This window comes from Cucurbita pepo, chromosome LG07 (genome assembly GCF_002806865.2).
Source record: "Cucurbita pepo subsp. pepo cultivar mu-cu-16 chromosome LG07, ASM280686v2, whole genome shotgun sequence".
Classification (NCBI taxonomy): Eukaryota; Viridiplantae; Streptophyta; class Magnoliopsida; order Cucurbitales; family Cucurbitaceae; genus Cucurbita; species Cucurbita pepo.
In genome coordinates, this window is record NC_036644.1 from 9,102,068 (window position 1) to 9,122,871 (window position 20,804).

At 33.5% G+C, this 20,804-nt stretch overlaps 2 protein-coding genes across 5 annotated transcripts in view; both read right to left on the reverse strand.

Moving 5' to 3' along the window:
• Window positions 1-569: 569 nt before the first annotated feature.
• On the reverse strand, window positions 570-7,633 carry LOC111798516 (probable serine incorporator). Of its 4 annotated transcripts, none has more exons than XM_023681724.1 (14): window positions 7,565-7,623; window positions 7,358-7,448; window positions 5,754-6,032; window positions 5,279-5,352; window positions 5,035-5,194; window positions 4,926-4,950; window positions 4,689-4,778; window positions 4,189-4,360; window positions 4,035-4,108; window positions 3,638-3,707; window positions 3,261-3,332; window positions 3,018-3,157; window positions 1,706-1,779; window positions 570-982 (listed from the first exon to the last, which is right to left on the reverse strand). In XM_023681724.1, exons 3-14 carry the CDS (start codon window positions 5,944-5,946, stop codon window positions 921-923), a joined length of 1,206 nt encoding a protein of 401 aa, XP_023537492.1. In that variant the 5' UTR covers window positions 5,947-6,032; window positions 7,358-7,448; window positions 7,565-7,623; the 3' UTR covers window positions 570-920. The 4 variants fall into 4 exon arrangements, with proteins under 4 accessions (XP_023537492.1, XP_023537493.1, XP_023537491.1 ...); XM_023681725.1 differs by having other exon boundaries at window positions 7,598-7,614; XM_023681723.1 differs by having other exon boundaries at window positions 7,358-7,633.
• Window positions 7,634-19,944: 12,311 nt separating this feature from the next.
• The window catches only part of LOC111798546 (leucine-rich repeat extensin-like protein 4), a gene marked incomplete in the record, with an annotated part of 2,857 nt that continues 1,997 nt past the window's right edge, over window positions 19,945-20,804 (reverse strand). The window contains 1 exon segment of the mRNA XM_023681773.1: window positions 19,945-20,804. Within this exon segment, the coding sequence (XP_023537541.1) occupies window positions 20,149-20,804 (656 nt within the window).

The window sequence follows — 20,804 nt, forward strand, 5'->3', positions numbered from 1 at the left end:
GAACCGCTTCAATATTTTTTTTTACACATTTGCTTCTTTATTTTCTAGGAAGTACTTGGGAGAAAATGATTTTTACACGCCTAACACTTATTTTCCAGCAAGTACTTAGGAGAAAATCAATTATTGTTTTAGCTAGTTGAGTTATATCTTAGGATAAACTCGAACCTCTTACCTTATTTGAAAATGTTTGCCTGAAATTGTTGATTTGCTTCATTCTTGTGTATTTTATCAAAGGAAAAGGTTTCTTTTTTTTTTTTTTTTTTTTTTTTTTTTTTNATGGCTACACTTCATTTTCTAGGCACATTGTTTAATTATTGTATGTATTTATCTAAGCAAAATGATTTTAAATGTGAAATACTTAAGGAGAAAATCGAGCTTTTTGACCTCATTTGAAATTATTTGTTGTTTAGGTAAAAATTTGAAAGTTGTTATATTTTAACTATACTAGTGAGTTATGTTCAATTTTAGTAGTGATTGGTAGAAAATATTTTCTAGGGGTAATTCTTATTTCTTATATATTCTTATATAATTGATAGTGATTTGCAATTAATTACGTTTAAACATCTTACAAAAGCTTTATTGGCAGTTTTCTAATTTGAAATTTCTAATTTTATAATAATATGGTCCATAAATTTAACAAGCTGGTGTATATTTACAAATGGGACAATATGTTAGGGGGCTACAATAAATTTTTTTCTTTCCTATTTGTGGAGATGCCTATCTTTTCGGGTGGCATTGAGAAATGGAACAAATCCAATCATCAATCAAAACTAAATAAAAATAGGGTTTTTTTTTTTTTCTTTGTGTGGAAATTACATGTTTTGAATTTTGCAGTCGCTTAATCACAGCAGCAAAGCAAGGAATATTGAGGGTGTTTGCAGCCACGCAACGAATGAATATGGGGCGAAGGTCAGTGCTTCTCATACAGCTCCTACTATACTCTGCCTGTTCTTCCATATCACTGGAGCCACCACCATCCATACTGCCAAAGTAGTTACGAAGATAATTTTTTAACAACATTTAACCAAAACAAAAACTTCTAAAAAATATATTTTAAGAAAATAAAAAACTCCATTTTTTTAATTGGACAATAGAATATTGTTTTAAAGATAACTTATGGCTCACATTTGATCACTAGTTTTTAGTTTTCTATTTTTAAAAATATGGTATTTTTTTCTCCAATTTTATTTATTATAGTTTTCATCTTTTATAGAAACATTGGATTTTTTAGCCAAATTTTAAAGACAAAAATAAAATTTTTAAAAACAATGAGTCTATTTGATAACCATTCAATTTTTTATTTTTTACAATTGTTTTTGGTTTTGATAATTTCTCTACATTAAATATATTTTTCATGAGAAAACTTTTGAATTTTTAACCAAATTTTAAAGACAATAATTTTTTTTTAGTTGATTTGAATTTTGAAAATATGTTTAGAGTAAATAACAAAAGAAATGAAGTTTATACAACCTTCTTTTGAAAAACTAACAACCAAATGGAGCCATATTTTTTAGTTTTAAAAACTACTTACAATGCTCAAAATTTGAAAGTGGAAATTACAACTTTTTCTCATAAGAAAACGAAAGTTGTCAAAGAAAAAATGTTCAAAACATCCTCTTTTATTTATTTTTAATTTTTTGCAAAAACATTTTTTTTTAAGAAACAAAACTCAAACCTAAACGGCGTTGTCAGAAAAGAAACTCACAGTAAACACAGACAGCGAGCCATTCATTCACAATCTTAACCCAAGTGCTTGTCCATCCAACGTCAATAGTCCACCTGCATTATTCAAAAGCGACCATCAAACGAAATGGAATCAACTTTTGGTCCCTTACTCATCATCAGCATAAACAACAATATAATCATGAATTATAGCATTGATTAATATTTATTAGGTGTCGAGTCTAAGAAAGGGCCCGTAGGAATCTTTGAGATGCCGTTTATCTGTTGAAAGGAAATGGTTAATGGAGTCTTAAAGTTAAGGAGTCAAGGAGGCAACACTTGGTGGGATCTAAAGCTGGTTTTGATCAACGGAAACAAAGGTAAAGAGATGGAACTTAAAGTCAGATTCTAGAATTGAAGTGCTACCTATTATAGTAGCAAGATTTGGTTGCCATTTTAAACTCTGCTTTGGTCATAAAAAAGGGGTATTAAAAGATGCAGGAGTGACTTAGTGGATGATTTTGTGCAACTTTGTCGTTGGTTTCTTTAAATCTTTTAATATTCTTTATAGAATTTTTACACTTTCCAACACATACCTAATAATGCCCTCTACACTAAATTATAAATTATAAATTTAGTTTGTGTATTCTTAAATTTTTAGAAATGGTTGATACATCTTTATATTTTTTATTTTATACCTAATAAATTTTTAAAAGCAATCAATATATTAAATTATAACAAACCTATAAAATTTTAAAAATTTATAATTTTAAAAGTTCACAAGGCTCTTAAAAATCAAAAAATAAATTTATAATTTGACCTAAATGTATTTTTGGGTACTCCACTACTATTATTAAAATTTTAAAAATTAACTAAAATTGTCTGTTGAGAAATTTTTAGATTAAGTTTTACCTTCTAATTTATATATACACATAATCTCTTAATTATGAAAATCAGATTTTATATGCATTTACTCTTTTAAGTTTAACTAAAGGAGACAATTTCCCGGTAGATACTTGTGAAGGGTCTAATTATTTTTTAAATTTTCATATGCATGCATATAAATAAATGGTTCTTTAACTAACCTACATCTAGTTTTGATCTTGAATACAATGTTTTAACCAACCTACACATCATTCCCCATATTAGTACATGAAAAAAGAAAAAAGAAAAAAGAAAAAAGAAAAAAGTAGGCAATGATTTAAATGTACTTTTATTTTAATAAAACCATTTCTTGAGCCAAGAATTTTATTTTTTAAAAAAAATTCTAGATTTTAAAGGTATAAATAAAGTATATATTTTTAACAAATCTGTGAAGTAGTGGACAAAAAAGGATGGGAGTGGGAGAAACTTACTTTCGAATGGGATGATGATGCGTATTCCAACCAATCAAAAGCATTGCAAAGTACATTGCTCCGGTGGCGAAAACCAAGTGGAAAAAGCCGTAGCCATATGGAACATCATCTTCTTCATCCGGTTTGTCATCCTTCCTGAGCTGCAGCTTTAATAAATTAACTCTTTTCTTTTTTGGGTGGGAATAATAATAATAATAATAATAATAATAATGAAATGAAGCTTTTTGGGAGTGCAGAACGCACCTGGAAGCATTTTGAGTCTATTCCGGTGGAGAATGTCGCAATAACCATTGCGAGTACAGCAACGATAAAGCTCTGTCACACGCGTTATGATTGTTTTAACTTGCGTAATAGTTGGACTAGAATGAAATTATTTCATAAAAATAGTAATTGGAAAAAAAAAAATTATATTTTATATTTAATGTTAAGGATTAAAGTGGAATTTTAAACGAAGTTTTAGTAGTGAAATCTTTTTGACCAAAGTATTTTGGAACTAATTTACAAAAATACCCTTATATTATAGTTGGCTATTATTGTTTCCCTAATAATGCATTTCAGAAGTACGTAGATCTTGAAGTTGATTGAAGAAAAAAAAAAAAAAAAAAAAAANAATATCTTACAATGATGGTTAGCCAGTCGGTTTTGGTTGAAGTCTCTTCATTTCTGACACACTTCCCTCCTCCTCGTTCACTGCAAGTTTATATTGTCCAAGTTAGTTAGAAATCGAGCATTTCTGGAATTCCTAAAAACATAACACAATTAATAACCATAACAAGGACTAATGTGAGTAAATAACAGTAGATTGGCCGGTGAATGAATTTTTGTAGCAGAAAAAAATAAAGTTTTAAAGTTGCAAGAGAACTCCGATTTAAAAGATTGAGCTAGTTCTAGTTAATTTGTTCATTTAATCCTAGTTCAACCGATTAAAATAATACATATTTGTCCTAAAAATCAGATACTTAGTTGTCGACTATATAATCATCTAGGCCTAAATGATAATCAAAAAGATCATCGTACCTTCTAATGGCACACCAGCAGATAAATACTATATAGAGACCCATCAGACCTGGAGTCAAGATGCCAGCATTCACCTGTTGTGGTCTTAGTTAGGAGAGTCATACAACAAATCATTCAGTTAAAGGGAAGTTTAAGAAATGAGATTGGAGCTTACTTTTGGATGGAGAGAAACGCTGGTCATGAGTTGAAGTAATACAAGTGTCCACGTAATGAAAAAAATGTTGAGGAAGCAAGTCGGTTGAGGCACATACCAAATGTACATCGAAATGATCCCAACCAAACAGATGACATATGCCATGGTCGCTAGTAACATGATGTGTATTTGACTGTAAGGAAATTAGCTCAAATTTAGAAGCCTGTCGCTTTTTCACATGTTATACTATCTTTATATTTTAGTCAAAATGCAAAGATCTAATGCTTGTATACATTTCACATTTTTTGACTGTCAGAACGCTTCTTCAACTAACTTTTCAAGATTCTTATTTCCTTTAATATATATTGTATAATAGATAAATACATCCATATATGTTCCTTTTTTGTAAGAAATAATTCATACCTGCAAAAAGTACTGCGAATTTTGAAATGTGACAGAGCTAATCAAAACTGAAGAATTAAGAGAATTTGGTATACAAAGAATGAGGCAAGGTAGCTTACCATCTGTCTGCACGCTTGTCGGACTGACAACAATCATTCAACCATGTTATAAAGCTTATTACGCTTACGAGCTGAATCAGGAGAAAGACCCTGAAAATGGTAAATAATTTAAACGTTACGTTTAAGCAATCGAAATCTTTTGGTTAAATTCTGAACATATTACACCAACTTCAGATAACAAAATATGAAAGTTTGGGTAAACTTTGAAGTAATGTACATCGATGTAAAAGAAAGTACCCGGCACCGAAATGTGCAATGGCCCCTGGAAAAATAGGCATAAAAAATTAGTTACTTCATGCGTTTTTTTTTTTTGTTTTGATAGAGAGAGAGAGGTGGGGGGACTAACCATACAGCCGAATAACGGTGGAAGGAAGCACAAAGGGAATGATCGTGAAAGCAATCCATAAGATAATCTTGGCAGACCACCATCCAGAATGCCAATTACTTCGGCGTCCTCGCATCTTCGAAGTGCCAGTTGTAGAAAGAAACATGGTGAAATAAAATATCTAAATAGAAGTTAAGGACTAGATATTGACCGTAGCTTGAAATTAAACTATAACTCAAAACACTGCTAATTCAGTTAAGGATACAAAGCAACCCAAGCTCACACGAAGAACTCCTTCAGCACCTAGACAATCACGCGCTCCGTGACATCCTTTTAATCCTATGGTCATTCTCAACACGTGTTAGATTCCAACAATGTGTAAATTTTGGAATGCAATGCATTGTTGATTATTAAGATAGTTTTCCTATGCTTCCAATATACATCTATAAATGCAAATATTATACCGAAAACTAATGTAGATATGATCAATTTCACGTTGAATATAATAGCGTAAAATCAGGACTACTTCGGATGAGAATCAAACAAACAATCATTTCCCACCCTAGATACTTTTAAATCTGAAAGAAACATGTTTCATTAAGTAGACATGAAGCCACATTTAAACAATACAAAGGAGATACAGTTGGGTTTAATAGAAAACAAGGGAAATTGTAGTATCAACCAGAAAGATGTGAACATTTACAAAAGTTTTATAATGGTTAGGAAGAAAGGAGTCTTACTTTCCATCTCTGTCAAGGCGCCACGGCCATAATCCCGGACAGCCCATGCCAACAAATTAGCAATTAGAAACATCAAAGCGTAAATGTATCTTGCCATCCAAGGATTGGACCAATTACGAAATTGGCTACACCATGTATCAGCCTTGAATATGCAACTCCCCTGAACGGAGCTTCCTCCGCCGCTTGTCTCCATGTCTACTAAAGCCAGACTACATTTCGTCCATTTCTGGTTGTATAGTATAATCAAACTGGGTTTTCTGTCCTGCTTGCTTCACTTCCCTGAAGCAATTACAAAGAGTTGGAAGCCATGCGGTAAGAAATCTCAATTACTAATCGTAAAATCTGAAATTAGGTGTGGGTTAAAAACTGAAAATTACAGTTTGAAATCTACCATAGGAGTTAGGAAATTAATTTATTGAGTCGTTATGTCTTTTGCTTTTGCTCTCGAGATCTGTTGCGTATTCATGTTTTTTAAATCTATGAAGCAGTTTGTGATGGATCAAATCAACACCATCAAGTGCACGTTTGACGCGGTTTGAGTTAATTTCACGCTTCAACAGGGATCCGGTGCCGCTGCTGTAACCCTACCTAAAAGGAAATTAATAAATAAATATCCGGATCCCTTCCGCCAGGTACGGCATCACATGCGCCTTTCGGCGATCAGCCGATAACCCGAAATTTCAACTCTATATTCCAGAAAAGCTGGTTCGTCGGGATACGTGCGAGCATCAGTCATCATCAAGTTTGAGCAATGGGCACAAAAGGCCTATTTCTTGGAGTTTTAAGTCCGTTGCAGGGGAATAACTTCTACCAAACTCTTTTTATGACGATTATACTCCTTCATTGAGTTTAAATTAGGATTAGAATAAAATAACCATTGATACTTTAACTCAGCTTGGTAATTGCATCTATGTGGGCTCGGTTCTAGGATCCTAGGCCAAGTTTCGCTAAACAGTACTGCACAGGCAGGGAAAAGAAGGCACTGCAGAAGACCAAATTTGAAGCAAAATGATTCTTCGTTTATCAGTTCTCAGCGGATGGCCTTCCTTTTACTTAAAATCTTCACTTCCGTCATATTAACTTCCAGATATGCGATAATAAACTTTTTTCCACCATAAGAACTTCTACAAACTGTGACTCTGTTCGTAAATCGGATTGCGATTAATATAGATCCGATCGTCGTAGAACCTTTTCTTTCTTCAGACTGAACAGGAAGAGTGACTAAATAGAAAGAAATATCTAGCGAAGAGCCTATTCGGTGGCCGGCGACGGAGAGAAAAGAAAAGAATAACTAAATTTCTTACAAAGCAAACCAACTAGGCGAAGAAATGCAGCACAGTACAGATCAATATCCTTTTCATTTTCAAATACACTATGCTGAAATCGAAGTTTGAATCGCAAATACTAAAACGATCTATTCGAGGCAGAGAAAATCTTTACCAGACCACAACACATTACCATCAGAGAACACATTTCAGAGAAAAACGTTATAAATCTTACAAATATCAGCAGTTACATCTTCAGAAAGCAAAACTTAAAACAGTTAACTAATTCAATGAAGAAGAGAAAGCAAATGCTGGAGGAAGAAGATGAAGAACACGAACCTGCAACAGATCCAGTTACCGAACTCGAGATCAGAAGATTGGAGTGATTGGAAACGTTAGTGCAGAAGGTTGAACTTCCGCCTCCTTCCTCCTGTAAAATTGTGCATCAAAATCCTTCCAGAACGAAGATTGCAAGCAGAGAGAGAGAGAGAGAGAGAGAGAGAGAATCTGGAATTCGCTTAAGGTGTTTGGGAGTTGAATTTATACAGAATGGAAGAGAGAAAGAGAGATTGCTTTTACGAAGGCTTGCTTTGCGTTGTGTGCTCTGTTTCTTTTTCCCGCCGTAAGCTTCTTATTTTCGCTTCTGCCTCTCTCTTCTCCTTTTATACTCGTCTCTGACTCATTATTTGTTTTTTTTTTTTTTTTTTTTATTCAGGATATTACTTCGTATCATTGCTGACACGCCCATCCCTCNCTATTAAAAAAAATAATAATAAATTTAAACCTAAAGAATTTTAAAAATTTGTTCTTAAATTAAAGAAAGGATTAGAAAAGAAACGTAATTTTTTAAAATTAAAATTTAAAATCTCTTCGGCGAAAAGCCATATTGAACAAGTGAAAAACGCTTAATTCGCTAATTATCTTAAAGTATTATAAATATACAAAAATTTTGAGGTCCCGTCAAAAACATTAAAACTAGAATCGATAAATTCACATAAAATTTAATCGTGACATATTTGTGATATAACTATAACATACTATGAATGATGGAAAATTGTTGAATTTTGATAAAAACATGTAATAGCTAAAACTCACCTCTAACAGATATTATCTGTTTTAGCTTGTTATATATCGTCGTCAGTCTCATAGTTTTAAAACGCGTTTACTAAAGAGAGGTTTCCACGCCCATGTAAGAATGTTTTGTTCCCCTCTCCAACCGATGTGGATCTCACAATCCACCACTTGGGGCCAGCGTCCTCGCTGTCACACCGTTCGGTGTCTGACTCTGATATCATTTGTAACAGTCCAAGTCAACAGCTGTCAGCCTCACAATTTTAAAATACGTCTATTAGGAAGAAGTTTCTACACATATATGAAATGTTTTGTTTCCCCTACCATCGATGTGAAATCTCATAATGAATGAATAAATAAATGTTTAGCTCAAAGTTTAGTGTACAAAAGGTCTCAAAGCAAAGCCATGAGAGCTTATGCTTAAAGTAGACAATATCATACCATTGTGGAGAGTTGTGTTCGTCTAATATGGTATCAGAGTCATGCCCTAAACTTAGTCGTGCCAATAGATTGGTAAATCCTCAAACATCGAACAAAGAATTCCAAAAGAAAAGGAGTCAAGCCTCCTCGAAAGCAGTAACAAATGACTAAGATTCTAAAGGAGTTGAGCCTCGATTAAGGGGAGACGTGTTTTGTTCGAGAGGAGGTGTTGGATGATGAAAGTCCCACATCGGCTAATTTAGGGAATGATCGTGGTGGGTTTATAAACAAAGAATACTAACTTCATTGGTGCGAGACCTTTTAGGGAAGCTCAAAGCAAAGTCACGAGAGCTTATGCTCAAAATGGACAATATCATATCATTGTAGAGAGTCGTAACTAAAAAAAATTAATAAATGTAAATAATGAAAAATAAAATAGGTTTTTATAAATAATAATAGCTTAGAATAAAGGAAAATTAATGAAGAGAGAGAGAGGGAGAAATTGCTTATTTATTTATTTATTTTTAATGTTTTAGGTTATATCATAATTTGAAGGCTTTTTTAAGAAGAAAAAAAAAACCCCCAGAAATTTAGCATAAGCTCCACATTATATGAGATAAAGCCAAAAAAAATCACGAGGTAACAAGTTAGGTTGATCATAAATTTTGCTTATAAAAGGCCAATTGTAACAAATTTGGAAAATAAATTAAAATCTTAACTAATTATATAATTCTTTAAAAAGCTAAATTAATTTGTATTTATTTAATTTATCAACTTTAAAAATTATTTAATACGTTCTTGAAATTAAAAAAAAATATTATAATTATCTTAATTGAAATATAATAACTTCAACCATAAAATTTTAATTTTGTTCATAAATTAAAAAAAAAAAATTGAATAGACCTTGTAAGGGTATGTAAATCTCTTCCTAACATACCGGTTTTAAAACTGTGAGGCTCAAGACAATATGTCATAAACTAAGAGAGGACAATATCTACTAATAGTGAGGTTGGATGGTTACAAATAGTATCAGAGTTAGACACTGGGCGGTGTGCTAGCGAGGACGCTAACCTCCAAGGGGGATGGATTGTGAGGTTCTACATCGGGTTGAGATTGGGAACCAAACATTTCTTGAGTATAGAAACATCTTCCTAGTAGACGTTTTTTAAAACCGTGAGACTAATAACGATACATAACAGACCAAAGTAGACAATATCTGCTAGCGGTAAACTTAGACCGTTACAAAATCAATGACTTGTTAAACACAAAAATCAAATACTTTCTAAATTTGAAGCACCGAACATGCATAAATTTAAAATTTTTAATTTAATTAGGAGAGATTTTTTAAAAAAAATAATATTTCATAAATTGACAAATATTTTTTAGTTTTTACAAAACCCATATTTTATTTTGAATAGCATTAAAGAGTTGTGTTAGGTCCGCTTTCATAGTCCATTAAAATTAATATCATAAGAATACTATGCACTAAAAAAATTTTGAAATTTAGGTATTACCCAAAAATAAATAAAAAGAAAAGTCAAAAGTAAATTAAAAAAAAAAGAAAAAAGAAAAAAAACCCACTAAGAAATTAATGGAAATGACATCTTCTATGCCTGCCTTTTAAAGTATTCTTATTCATTGAATTTCAAAGTGGATTCAAATTCATTTTTGCATTCTCTTGTTTAAATTCATTTTTGAAAATTTAAAACATTGTTTTTTAAACACTTTAAATTTATTTATTTATTTTTAAACAAAATGGCCGAGCTAGCCGATATTGTCTTCTGTGTTTTTTCTTTTGAGCTTCCCCTCAACCCGCGTCTAAATTTCATGCTCAAGAAATTGATGAAATAAGTTGGTACAACTCTGAGTAAGTAGAAATTTAGGGTCGTTAGTAACATTTGCTCTTATACCATTTGTAACGGCCCAAGCCCACCGCTAGCCGATATTGTCTTCTTTAGGCTATTCCTTTTGAGGATTTTAAAACGCGTTTGTTAGGAGAGGTTTCCACACCCTTTAGCAAATATTGTCCTCTTTAGGCTTTTCCTTTCGAGCTTCCCCTTAAGGCTTTTAAAACGCGTCTGAGAGGTTTCCACACCCTTTACCAGATATTGTTCTCTTTAGGCTTTCCCTTACTGGCTCTCCCTCAAGGTTTTTAAAACACGTAACCTAAGAGAGGTTTCCACACCCTTACAAAAGGTGTTTCGTTCTCCTCTCCAACTGATGTGGAATCTCACAATCCATCCCCTTCAGAGTCTAGAGTGTCAGACACTCGTTCATTTCTCCAATATAGGTGGGATCTCATAGTAATTTCTAAAATTTTTTACACTCAAAATATTTTTGACATTTTTTTTTTTTAAATTTAAGAGTATTATTAAAAATTTTAAAAATTTTGAGGATTTTTTTTAGATAAAATTTAAAATTAAAAATATTTTTATTAATTAAAAAAAAATAGTTTAAAAGTAACCATTCAAATTGGTTGACAGAACATTTAAACTAAATGCTTTTCCCTTATATGAATTAAGATTGGTTTAAACAACTAAAAGAAAAAGTATTCCCCAATACAATACTCTTTATTCTTTAGGGTTTGTTTTTCCTCATGCTTTTGGTCACACCAAAGCAAAGCTTCTTGGATTCAATCATCCCTTGCTTGTACAACTCTTTTTCATTAAAATGTTAAATAATGTCAAATTTCCATTTATTATTCACATTTCTTTTTCAATTATTTGTTCGTATTTAATTAATTTATTCATACCGTTTTCTATTTTATCTTCATTTATCTCTGTTTCATGTCGAATATTTTAAATTTGAATTCAGGAGCGGAAAGTCTTAGTATTCTCTTATATTAGCTGCAATATGACCCCGCTACTTGCAGAAGAGTGATTCTAATAGTAGTGAATATCCCCACAAATCAATACATTTTTTTTTTTTTAAATTACTTAGAAGTCACCAAACATAGAATTATTAAGTTAAGCACGATTAACTATGAAATTCCTATAATTGAGTCACCGAAAAGACACTTAATAGAATTATTTCAAGCTAGAATCGCTTAATTGTGAATTTCGTATTATTTAGTCATCGAAAATGAAGGTGTACCTTGTTAGTATAAGTATTTACCGTTCATTCTAACCATATTTTCATGTCATCTGGATCACTCTTTATTTACTCAGGTGTCACAAAACAAAAACGTGATTAGGTCATGGTTGTAAATTTATTTTTAAGATTTTATTTACAATTATGAAATCTCACATCCGTAGGAGATTAAAACAAGGGTGTGAAAGTCTCTCCCTAGTAGACGCGTTTTAAAACTGTGAGGTTAACGGTGATACATAACATATCAAAACGGACAATATCTGCTAGCGGTGGGCTTGGGCAGTTACAACTGGTGTTAGAGCCAGACATCGGACGGAATGTTAGCGAGGACGTTAGACCCCTAAGGAGGTGAAATTGCAAGATCCCACATCAACGTCCTCGCTAAGGAGGTGAAATTGCAAGATCCCACATCAGTTTGAGAGTAAAACAAAACACTTCTTTTAAGGGTATGGAAAGCTCTCCCTAATAGATGTGTTTTAAAATCGTGAGACTGATGGCTTTACGTAACGGGTCAAATCGAACAATATCTGCTAGCAGTATGCTTGGACTGTTACGCATTTTAAAATTGTAAAGCTGACGACGATATATAACAGACTAAATTGAACAATATCTACTAACCATACATCAATCACAGACAAAATCAAATTTGAAGATTTAAAAGGGGATTTGGATAAGAAGTTTATGAAGTAAGTAAACTAAATTCTGGTGGCTTTTTGTTTGAAGAGTAATTCGGTGGTCAAAGTAAAAGAGAAAAAGACAAGAAAATAAAATTAACGAATCTTTTTTTCTTAACTAATTTCTTTTATTTGGTCATCACCATTTCCTTTAATCTTTTCATTATCATTATTATTATTATTATTATTATTATTATTAATTCGTTATTTAAATTTTGGCAAAAAAAAAAAAAAAAAAAAAAAAAAAAAAAAAAAAAAAAAAAAAAAAAAANGCAAGTGCTTAGCATTCAGGCCGTTATTTTAATATATTTGGAATGTATAGTTTGTTTTATCCTCCACTTTTGTTTTTCCTTTTTGAACAGCTTACGTGGTTAGTTGAAAGCGCAATGGGATCCCATGATCGTCAATCAAGGAGCTTTTCTTATTTTCCCTTTAAACCTAACCAACCATTGTGCCTGAATACTTGAATTACTAATCCAATTTAACAATAATTCTTTAAATAAAATATCTTATTCTTTAAAAAAAAATTGTTTTGACCTTTGATTTGTCGTGATAGCTCTTTTATAGGACCGACTATGTTAGCCTTTGGACCGAATCTTTAGGATTTGCAAAGGCTCGACCACACCTATCTTGGGATCGTTCATCATACCCAGATTGATTCCTTTCTAACCTATTATTATTGGGTCTTAGGCTTTCGCACGTTACAGACTTAGTCACTTGATTAATTTTTAGTCATAACAATTTCAGAATGTTTAAAAGATATTTCTCTCAATCAAATTAGGTCATACAAGCAGTACAATAGACGATATCACACTGTTTATGTTAATACATCATATCGTCGTTGGGTCTTGCTTAGTCACTTGATTAATTTTTAGTCATAACAATTTCAGGATGTTTAAAAGACATTTCTCTCGGTTAAATTAGGTCAGATAAGCAGTACGTTAGACGAGATTACACTGTTTATGTTAATACTACATCGCATTATCGTTCAAATAAAATTAAAACTGACATAAACGTAACTCAATTGATTGAGACAATTGTCGTAATTATAATGACAAGAGGTCGTTGTGGGCAAAGTCATGCAACCACCCATTATAATGCTATGGAGATGCTTGATGTACTAGCACGACCTATATAATGTAAGTAGGTCAGCTGACGTAACTATCACGAGCTGCCCACCAATTTGCCAACGATAGTTGTGTGATTTGTACGGTGTAATTTCAAGTTAATTAAAATATGAGTAGGAATGCACCCTAAGTGAGTTTGGCCTAATTTTTAATTTTAATTTTTTTTAATTTTTTTTTTTTTTAAATTGTGGAAGTTTGGGCTAAATTTCAAAAATAATAATAAGTTTTTCTTTATTTTATTATTATTATTTTTTTTTAAGAAATAGGTAAGGGTTGAAAATAGTAGTTATTAACTTGATTTTTTAAAAATAAAAAATAAATAATTATTAAATGCAACTTAAATTACCCTAAAATGATTTTTTGTTAACTATAAACAATAATTATGATTATAGTTATTTTTAAAAATTGTTGTATTTCCAACTGAGTATTCCCTCAAACAAAATATCTTCTAGAGTCTTCGGTGTCACGTGAGTATATATTACCTTTTAGCGAGATCAAGTCAACTTCTTATTGGAGCAGACCGCTTGTTCAAAAACTCAAGCACGAATTTACCATGACTAACTATATTTACGTCGTCAGGACTTACAAATTCTTTATTTGGCACCAAAAGATTTTATTGACCCAGCCAAGTTAGGGCTATGACTCTTACAATGTTTGTTAGAAACGACCCATTTGGACACGTTGTGATATTCTATATTGGTCGGGGAGGAGAACGAAACACTTTTTATAAGGGTGTGGAAACTTTTCCCCAGCATACGCGTTTTAAAAACTTTTAGGGAAAGCCAAAAGAGGACAATATCTGCTAACAGTGAACCTCGGCTGTTACAAGTGGTATCAGAGCCAGACACCGGCAATGTGCTAGCGAGGAGGCTGTTCCTTAAAAGAGATAGACACTAGGTAGTGTGCCAGTAAGGACGCTGAGCCCCGAAAATGGGTGGATTTAGTGGAAGTCCCACGTCAATTGGAGAAAGGAACGAGTGCCAACGAGAAGAGCGGTATATTGCAAATTTTCGAGTTCAATAAATAGATAAAAGAGGATAGAAATTAAAGAAGTGAAGCCGAAAATTAAGTGGGAGACAACTCAACTTTGGAACAAACACATCAATTATGAACACAACAATATTATGAAAAATATTGAATTGTCGGATCTTTTTTCCCTTTTTCTTACGCAATTGTCGGACTGTTCCGATCTGATTGTCGTCCCAAGTGCCCGACATTAGAGCTGGCGATTTGCGATTTCAATCCCAAGGTTCTTTGTTTCCTCTTCATTCTTCTACCCTTGAGTCACTCAAGATTTGATTATCTTTCTCGTCTTGTCTCCAAACCGTACACTAATTTAATTGGTCTCGATCACTTTTTTCTAATAGAATGAAAAACAAAGAAGATTCTTAAACGATAGAGAATCCAATGACTTTGAACTAATTGAATAAAGACCGTCTGTTTTTCTTATTTGCGGTTTCTAACGACCGAGTTTAACAATCCAACAAATTCTACAATCTAAAATTTTAAAAGAATTAAACGACGGGTCGTATATCATTTGAGTATAATCACGAAGTTTAAGCACTAATGAGGTAATTAAAAGTCTCACACTTATTATGATGTTCCACATTGGCTGGGCAGGAGAACAAACGACCATTTATAAGGGTGTGGAAACCATAGTAGACGCGTTTTAAAGTCTTGAGGGGAAGCCCGAAAGAAAAAGTCCAAAGAGGACAATATTTGTTAGCGGTGGATATGGGCCGTTACACTTATATATTTTGTTAAACTAAAAAAATTAGTCATTTAAAATGGGGGCAATTATGTAAAAAGCTCGTTTACAAGTACATTTTTTGGAGCTCCAAATTGGGCCATTGACTTTTCGGTCAAAGCCCAATTGTTTAATGAGCTCAAGCCCATTATGCATCAACGGCCCAAACAAATCTGATCGAGTAGGCCCATTTATGTTTGAAATTATTTTAAATAAATAAGCTTCGTTTTCATCGAAAAATTGACTACATTTTTTAATTATTTTATAAATAATGTTAGTTTAATAGAAGCTCATTCTTCTCGTAAAGATAACCTTTTTTTATTTTTTTAAAAATAAAAATAAAATTAAAAAATAAAGTCATAACAGTCACCCATATCGAATATATAATTAAATATATTATAATTTCATAATATTTGATTATTGTAAAGTAAAAAAATAAATTCTCGAATTGTTTATTATCTTAAAGTTGTTAGCATATAGTTCAATTAATACAAAATTTATATTTTTAATTAAAATATTAAATGTTTAAACTAAGGATGTCCACAAGACGTAGACCGGGAAGCCTTCCTCATTCTATCCTCATAACTAGTTTCAATCTTCATCTCTGTCAAATTCTCAATTTATATTTGTGGCTATCGAACACGAGAAATATAATCTCTATTCTCATTTAGCTGACGATGAGAGATCTCTTATCGCTCTCTTCTGTTGATGATTATTAGGAGTGAGTCCTACATAGTGGAAGATCATTGGTTTATAAGTAAGGAATACTATCTCCATTTGGAAAGCCCAAAGCCATGAGAGCTTATGCTCAAAGTGGACAATATCATACTATTGTGGAGAGTCGTGATTCCTAACATGGTATCAGCGTCATGCCCTAAACTTAGCCATGTCGATAGAATCCTCAAATATCGAACAAAGAATTGTGAGCCTTGAAGGTGTAGTCAAAATTGACTAAAGTGTCGAACAAAGGCTGTAATACTTTGTTCAAGGGCTCCAAAGAAGGGAGTCGAGCCTCGATTAAGAGGAAGCTTATAGTGTACTTTGTTCGAGTGAAGGATTATTGGGAGTGAGTCCCACATTGCTTAATTTAATAGAAGATCATGGGTTTATAAGCGAGTAATACTATCTCCGTTGAGGATTATTGGGAGTGAGTCCCACATTGGTTAATTTAGTGAAAAATCACGGGTTTATAAGTAGAGAATCCTATCTCCATGAGGCCTTTTGAGAAAGCCCAAAACAAAGTCACGAGAGCTTATGCTCAAAATGGACAATATCATACAATTGTGAAGAGCCCTCGAAAAATATCGGTACAACCGTGCGCGAATAGGTAAGTGCCTCGAGACAAGAACGGGCTCACTAATACTCAAATATATATCCTCTCGAATTTCATTAAAGAAAGAAATATATGATTGGGTGAAACAATATTTTCACTAAACCCATGTTGTCTGATATCTTTAAAACATTCACATTATGCTGAAAAGGAACAGCTACAACCTGGATATTATAAAGTACATCAAAATATTAGTATTTGTCACAACTGCTCAATTATTTAGATCGCATGCAATCCAATACATTAATTGGACGGTTCCTTTCTTCCTTGATTTTATGTGACAATATTTATATACCTAACAGCTTTAGGCCTATGAATATTTAAATAATAATTTTAAGAAAAATAAATGCGTATAATTTTATATAATAAGGTAGATATCAACCGACAACCATAAACTTAATTATATAATTAAAATACGAAATAAACCTTTTTTTTTTTTTGGGACAATTTAAATTAAATAGAAAATGAAAATGAAGTCAACCAACCACCAAAAGCAGGTGAAGAGCTAACAGCCCATGTGAAGCACTCATTCATGGAGGTCCCATTTATATTTAAATCATAACTTTTTTTTCTTTTTGTGTTTTTTTTTTTAAGTTTAATCGAACACGAACACGAGATAAACCAAAATATATTATAAATTTTATGGATAAAACTCGATAAATGAGTAATTTTGTATTTAATAAATTTTAAATAATTTTATAAACTTTTAATTTTAATTTTCTAACCATTTTTTTTTTAGAATAATAGATTTTTCCATTATTAATTATTAATGAGAATTTTAGTTAAAGTAGTCAACGTTAACATAATTTAATTAATTAAAATATTGTGACCTATCAAGTAAGTAATGATGAGTCACAGACACCCATGTTTTCTGAATTACTAAATATATTTTGGAATAATAGAAATTTTATAGCAAATAATAATGAATGATAACTATGGAGTGGTTGAGAAGCATTAATAATAGCAATAATTAATGACTATTACGCTATTTGACCCATGAGTAACCAATATGTAATTTTGCTACAAATACTACTTTAATATGATATTGTTTAAAAAGTGAAAAAAAAAAAATCACTTTGTTGCCCTTTTATAAAGTAACGTAGAGGTGTTCATATGATCTGATAATTCAACGTTACTCAATAATGATCATAAAGTTGGGTTGAGTTAAATATTTTTCGATTTGGGTTGGTTTGAATGTTCGAAAAACTGAAAATTCAATTATGTCTTCTTAGAGTTAACATTTTTTTGGTCCGGAATAAAAAAAACTGAGTTACAATCTAATCCTATCATATTTTTAAAATAGTTATAAATATTTAACATTTGTAACTGATATTAATAATGTGTTGTTGTTGAGAATTGTTGGGAGTGAATCCCACCTTGGCTAATTTAGGTAATTTAGGGAATGATCATGAGTTTACAAGTAGAAGAATACATCTTCATCTCCATTGGAATGAGGCTTTTTGGGAAGACAAATTAAAACCATGAGAGCTTAGGTTTAAAGTAGACGGTATTATACCCTAAGCAAAGCCATGAGAGCCTAGGTTCAAAGTGGACGGTATTATACCCTAAGCAAAGCCATGAGAGCCTAGGTTCAAAGTGGACGATATTATACCCTAAGCAAAGTCGAGCTTGGGTCCAAAGTAGCGGTATTATACTCTAAGCAAAGCCCCGAGCTTGGGTCCAGGTATTATACCCTAAGCAAAGCCATGAGAGCTTAGGTTCAAAGTGGACGATATTATACCCTAAGCTAAGTCGAGCTTGGGTCCAAAGTAGACGGTATTATACTCTAAGCAAAGCCCCTAACCTGGGTCCAGGTATTATACCCTAATCAAACAAACAAGGTCCGAAAATGGAGGTTGAGAAAAAACGGTTCCTCTGAAAAATCTATGATATACGGTGGGTTTTGCCCTGTGGCATACCGAACGATGCAGAAATTGAATTTCTGTGTCTGCCACTTGAAAACGATGAGACCCAATACTGGATAAACAACGGAGGTACTTGGGGCAATTAATTTCTCAGATCTGTCGGCCCTCTCATCAATTCAATTTAACTTGTACAGAAACCGTAGGGCCATGGAAAACGATTATCGCTTCTTTTTATAGAGCCTGTTTCAGAATCTCAACCAATCTGCAGTGAACTAGATTTTTTTTTTGCTGTGCCTGGAAGGTGTTCGACGAAATTGCCGACAGAACTCGGTTCATTTTGCTGCGCCGGAAAACAAGATTCCGATAGTTACAGACTGAAATCGGTCACCGGAGCTGGCGCAATGATTAGATTTTTAAAGATTCTTTGAGCTCGGAAAGTGTTCGACGAAATTCCCGAGTGAGTTTTGGTTTGTGCTCGGAAGGTGTTCGACGAAATTACCGAATGAATTTCCTCGAGTTCCGGCGTGGGAAATCAGACGCCGATGTCGGCAGCAGTGAATGGAGTTTACAGATTTGACGTATACGTCACTCTCTTCTCTGGTTTTCAAAAAAGGGTAATTGAAAAAGCAGCCAAAAATTGCACCAATCAAGGGGAGTAAAAATGATGAATTCAGAGTGAAAAAAGTTTGAAATGTTTGTAGCTTAGGTGTGAAAAAAGTTAGGCTGCCGACGACTCGTGGGTAGGTCCAAAAACGTTTCAAAACTATGGAAAATGACAAGCAAATGGAGTGGGAAACAGCACCCTGATTCATACTTTTCTAGCTTAGAAAATGGAGTGCACATGGAAACCCAATTTAGCAAAAACACCATTATCTTCAACAATGGATTCAACCCTTTCACCATGGAAAATTTATTAGTTCGAACATTGATTCGACATCGACGGGATGAGTTAGTTGAGTTGTTACTCGATCAAACTCGAAAAAACAAAGGGTTGATGATGATGATGTGAATTTGTTTGAATCGACCTGCAAATTTGATGTCAACAGATCAACAGGTTCGTGTTCGTGTTCGAGTTTCTTCTATTTTGTCTATATCAATCTCCGGGGGCATCTTTTGAATCAAACCGATACGATAGGGAGTTAAAACTGTTTCTGGGCAAGATTTCGGGTTTCCGGTGATCGATAAAGGGGAAAAAAACAGACAAGAACAGCACTGGACATGATATAATATGAACTCAGACATTGTTATACAAGTAAATTGTTGATGATTCTAGTATGAAATTGGGAAACAAAAGAATAATGAAGAGAAGGAAAGGAAACCCACAAGCCAGAAAGCAGCAGCAGTTTCACATTGTCTCTGAATAAGAGTTCTTCAATTCATCGCTATACATACAATTTTTTTTTTTGAAACATAAACATTCTCTGCACTTCTACTCTTCTCTGCCATTTATTTCACGAATTCAAATATCCATAACAATTCAAACAAATAAGAAGAGACTTTCCCTCTTACCCTTACACTCCCTGTGTATGGATGTTTTTTTTTTTTTTTTTTTTTTTTTTTTTTTTTTNGTTTTATGTAAGAGAGAAGAACAAGACGTGACCCTTGCAGAAATAAATATAATCCTTAAAAGTTTGATTATTCTTCCCCAGAGAGCGATGAGCATTGCTGAAAGGGGAAGAATAATGAAAAGATTTGGGAAATTTCAGTACAATGAAGAAGATAAACGAGGGCATGGTGTTGTAAATTTCTCCTTCTTCTGTGGTTGAGTTTGAGGTAAGGTTAGAGGAGGAAAATTTCTTAAAAGAATCAATAGTAGGGTGGAGGTGGAGGAGAGGCGTACGAAACTCCATAGATTGGTGGCAATGGGCCTTCGTATACGGGTGATGGTGGTGGGGATGAGGGCGGCGGCGGTGACGGTGGTGGTGGAGAGTAATAAATTGGTGGGGGAGGTGAATGGAAAACTGGGGTGGGTGGCGGTGGTGGTGGGGGGGAAGGAGATGGTGGGGGAAGGTATTGGATGGGTGGCGGTGGTGATGGTGATGGTGGAGGTGGGGGTTCATGATACTCTATACATGGCGGCGGTGGTGGTGGGGGTAGCTCTATACATGGCGGTGGTGGTGGGGGTGAATTGGGTGGAGGTGGGGAATAGACAGGTGGAGGAGGGGAATAGACAGGTGGAGGTGGGGGAGATAGGTAAGGATAGATTGGAGGTGGTGGTGAATGCGGTGGAGGAGGTGGTGAGTGGGGCCGTGGCGGAGGAGAGTACATTGGTGGTGGTGGTGGAGAGTACATTGGTGGTGGTGGTGGAGAGTTGGGCGGTGGCGGTGAATTGTAATAGTAAACAGGTGGGGGTGGAGAGAATAATGGAGGAGGAGGTGGGGAATTTGGTGGAGGTGGGGGAGAGTTTGGTGGAGGCGGGGGTGGTGGTGGTCGGATACAATACACCGGCGCTGGTGGTGGAG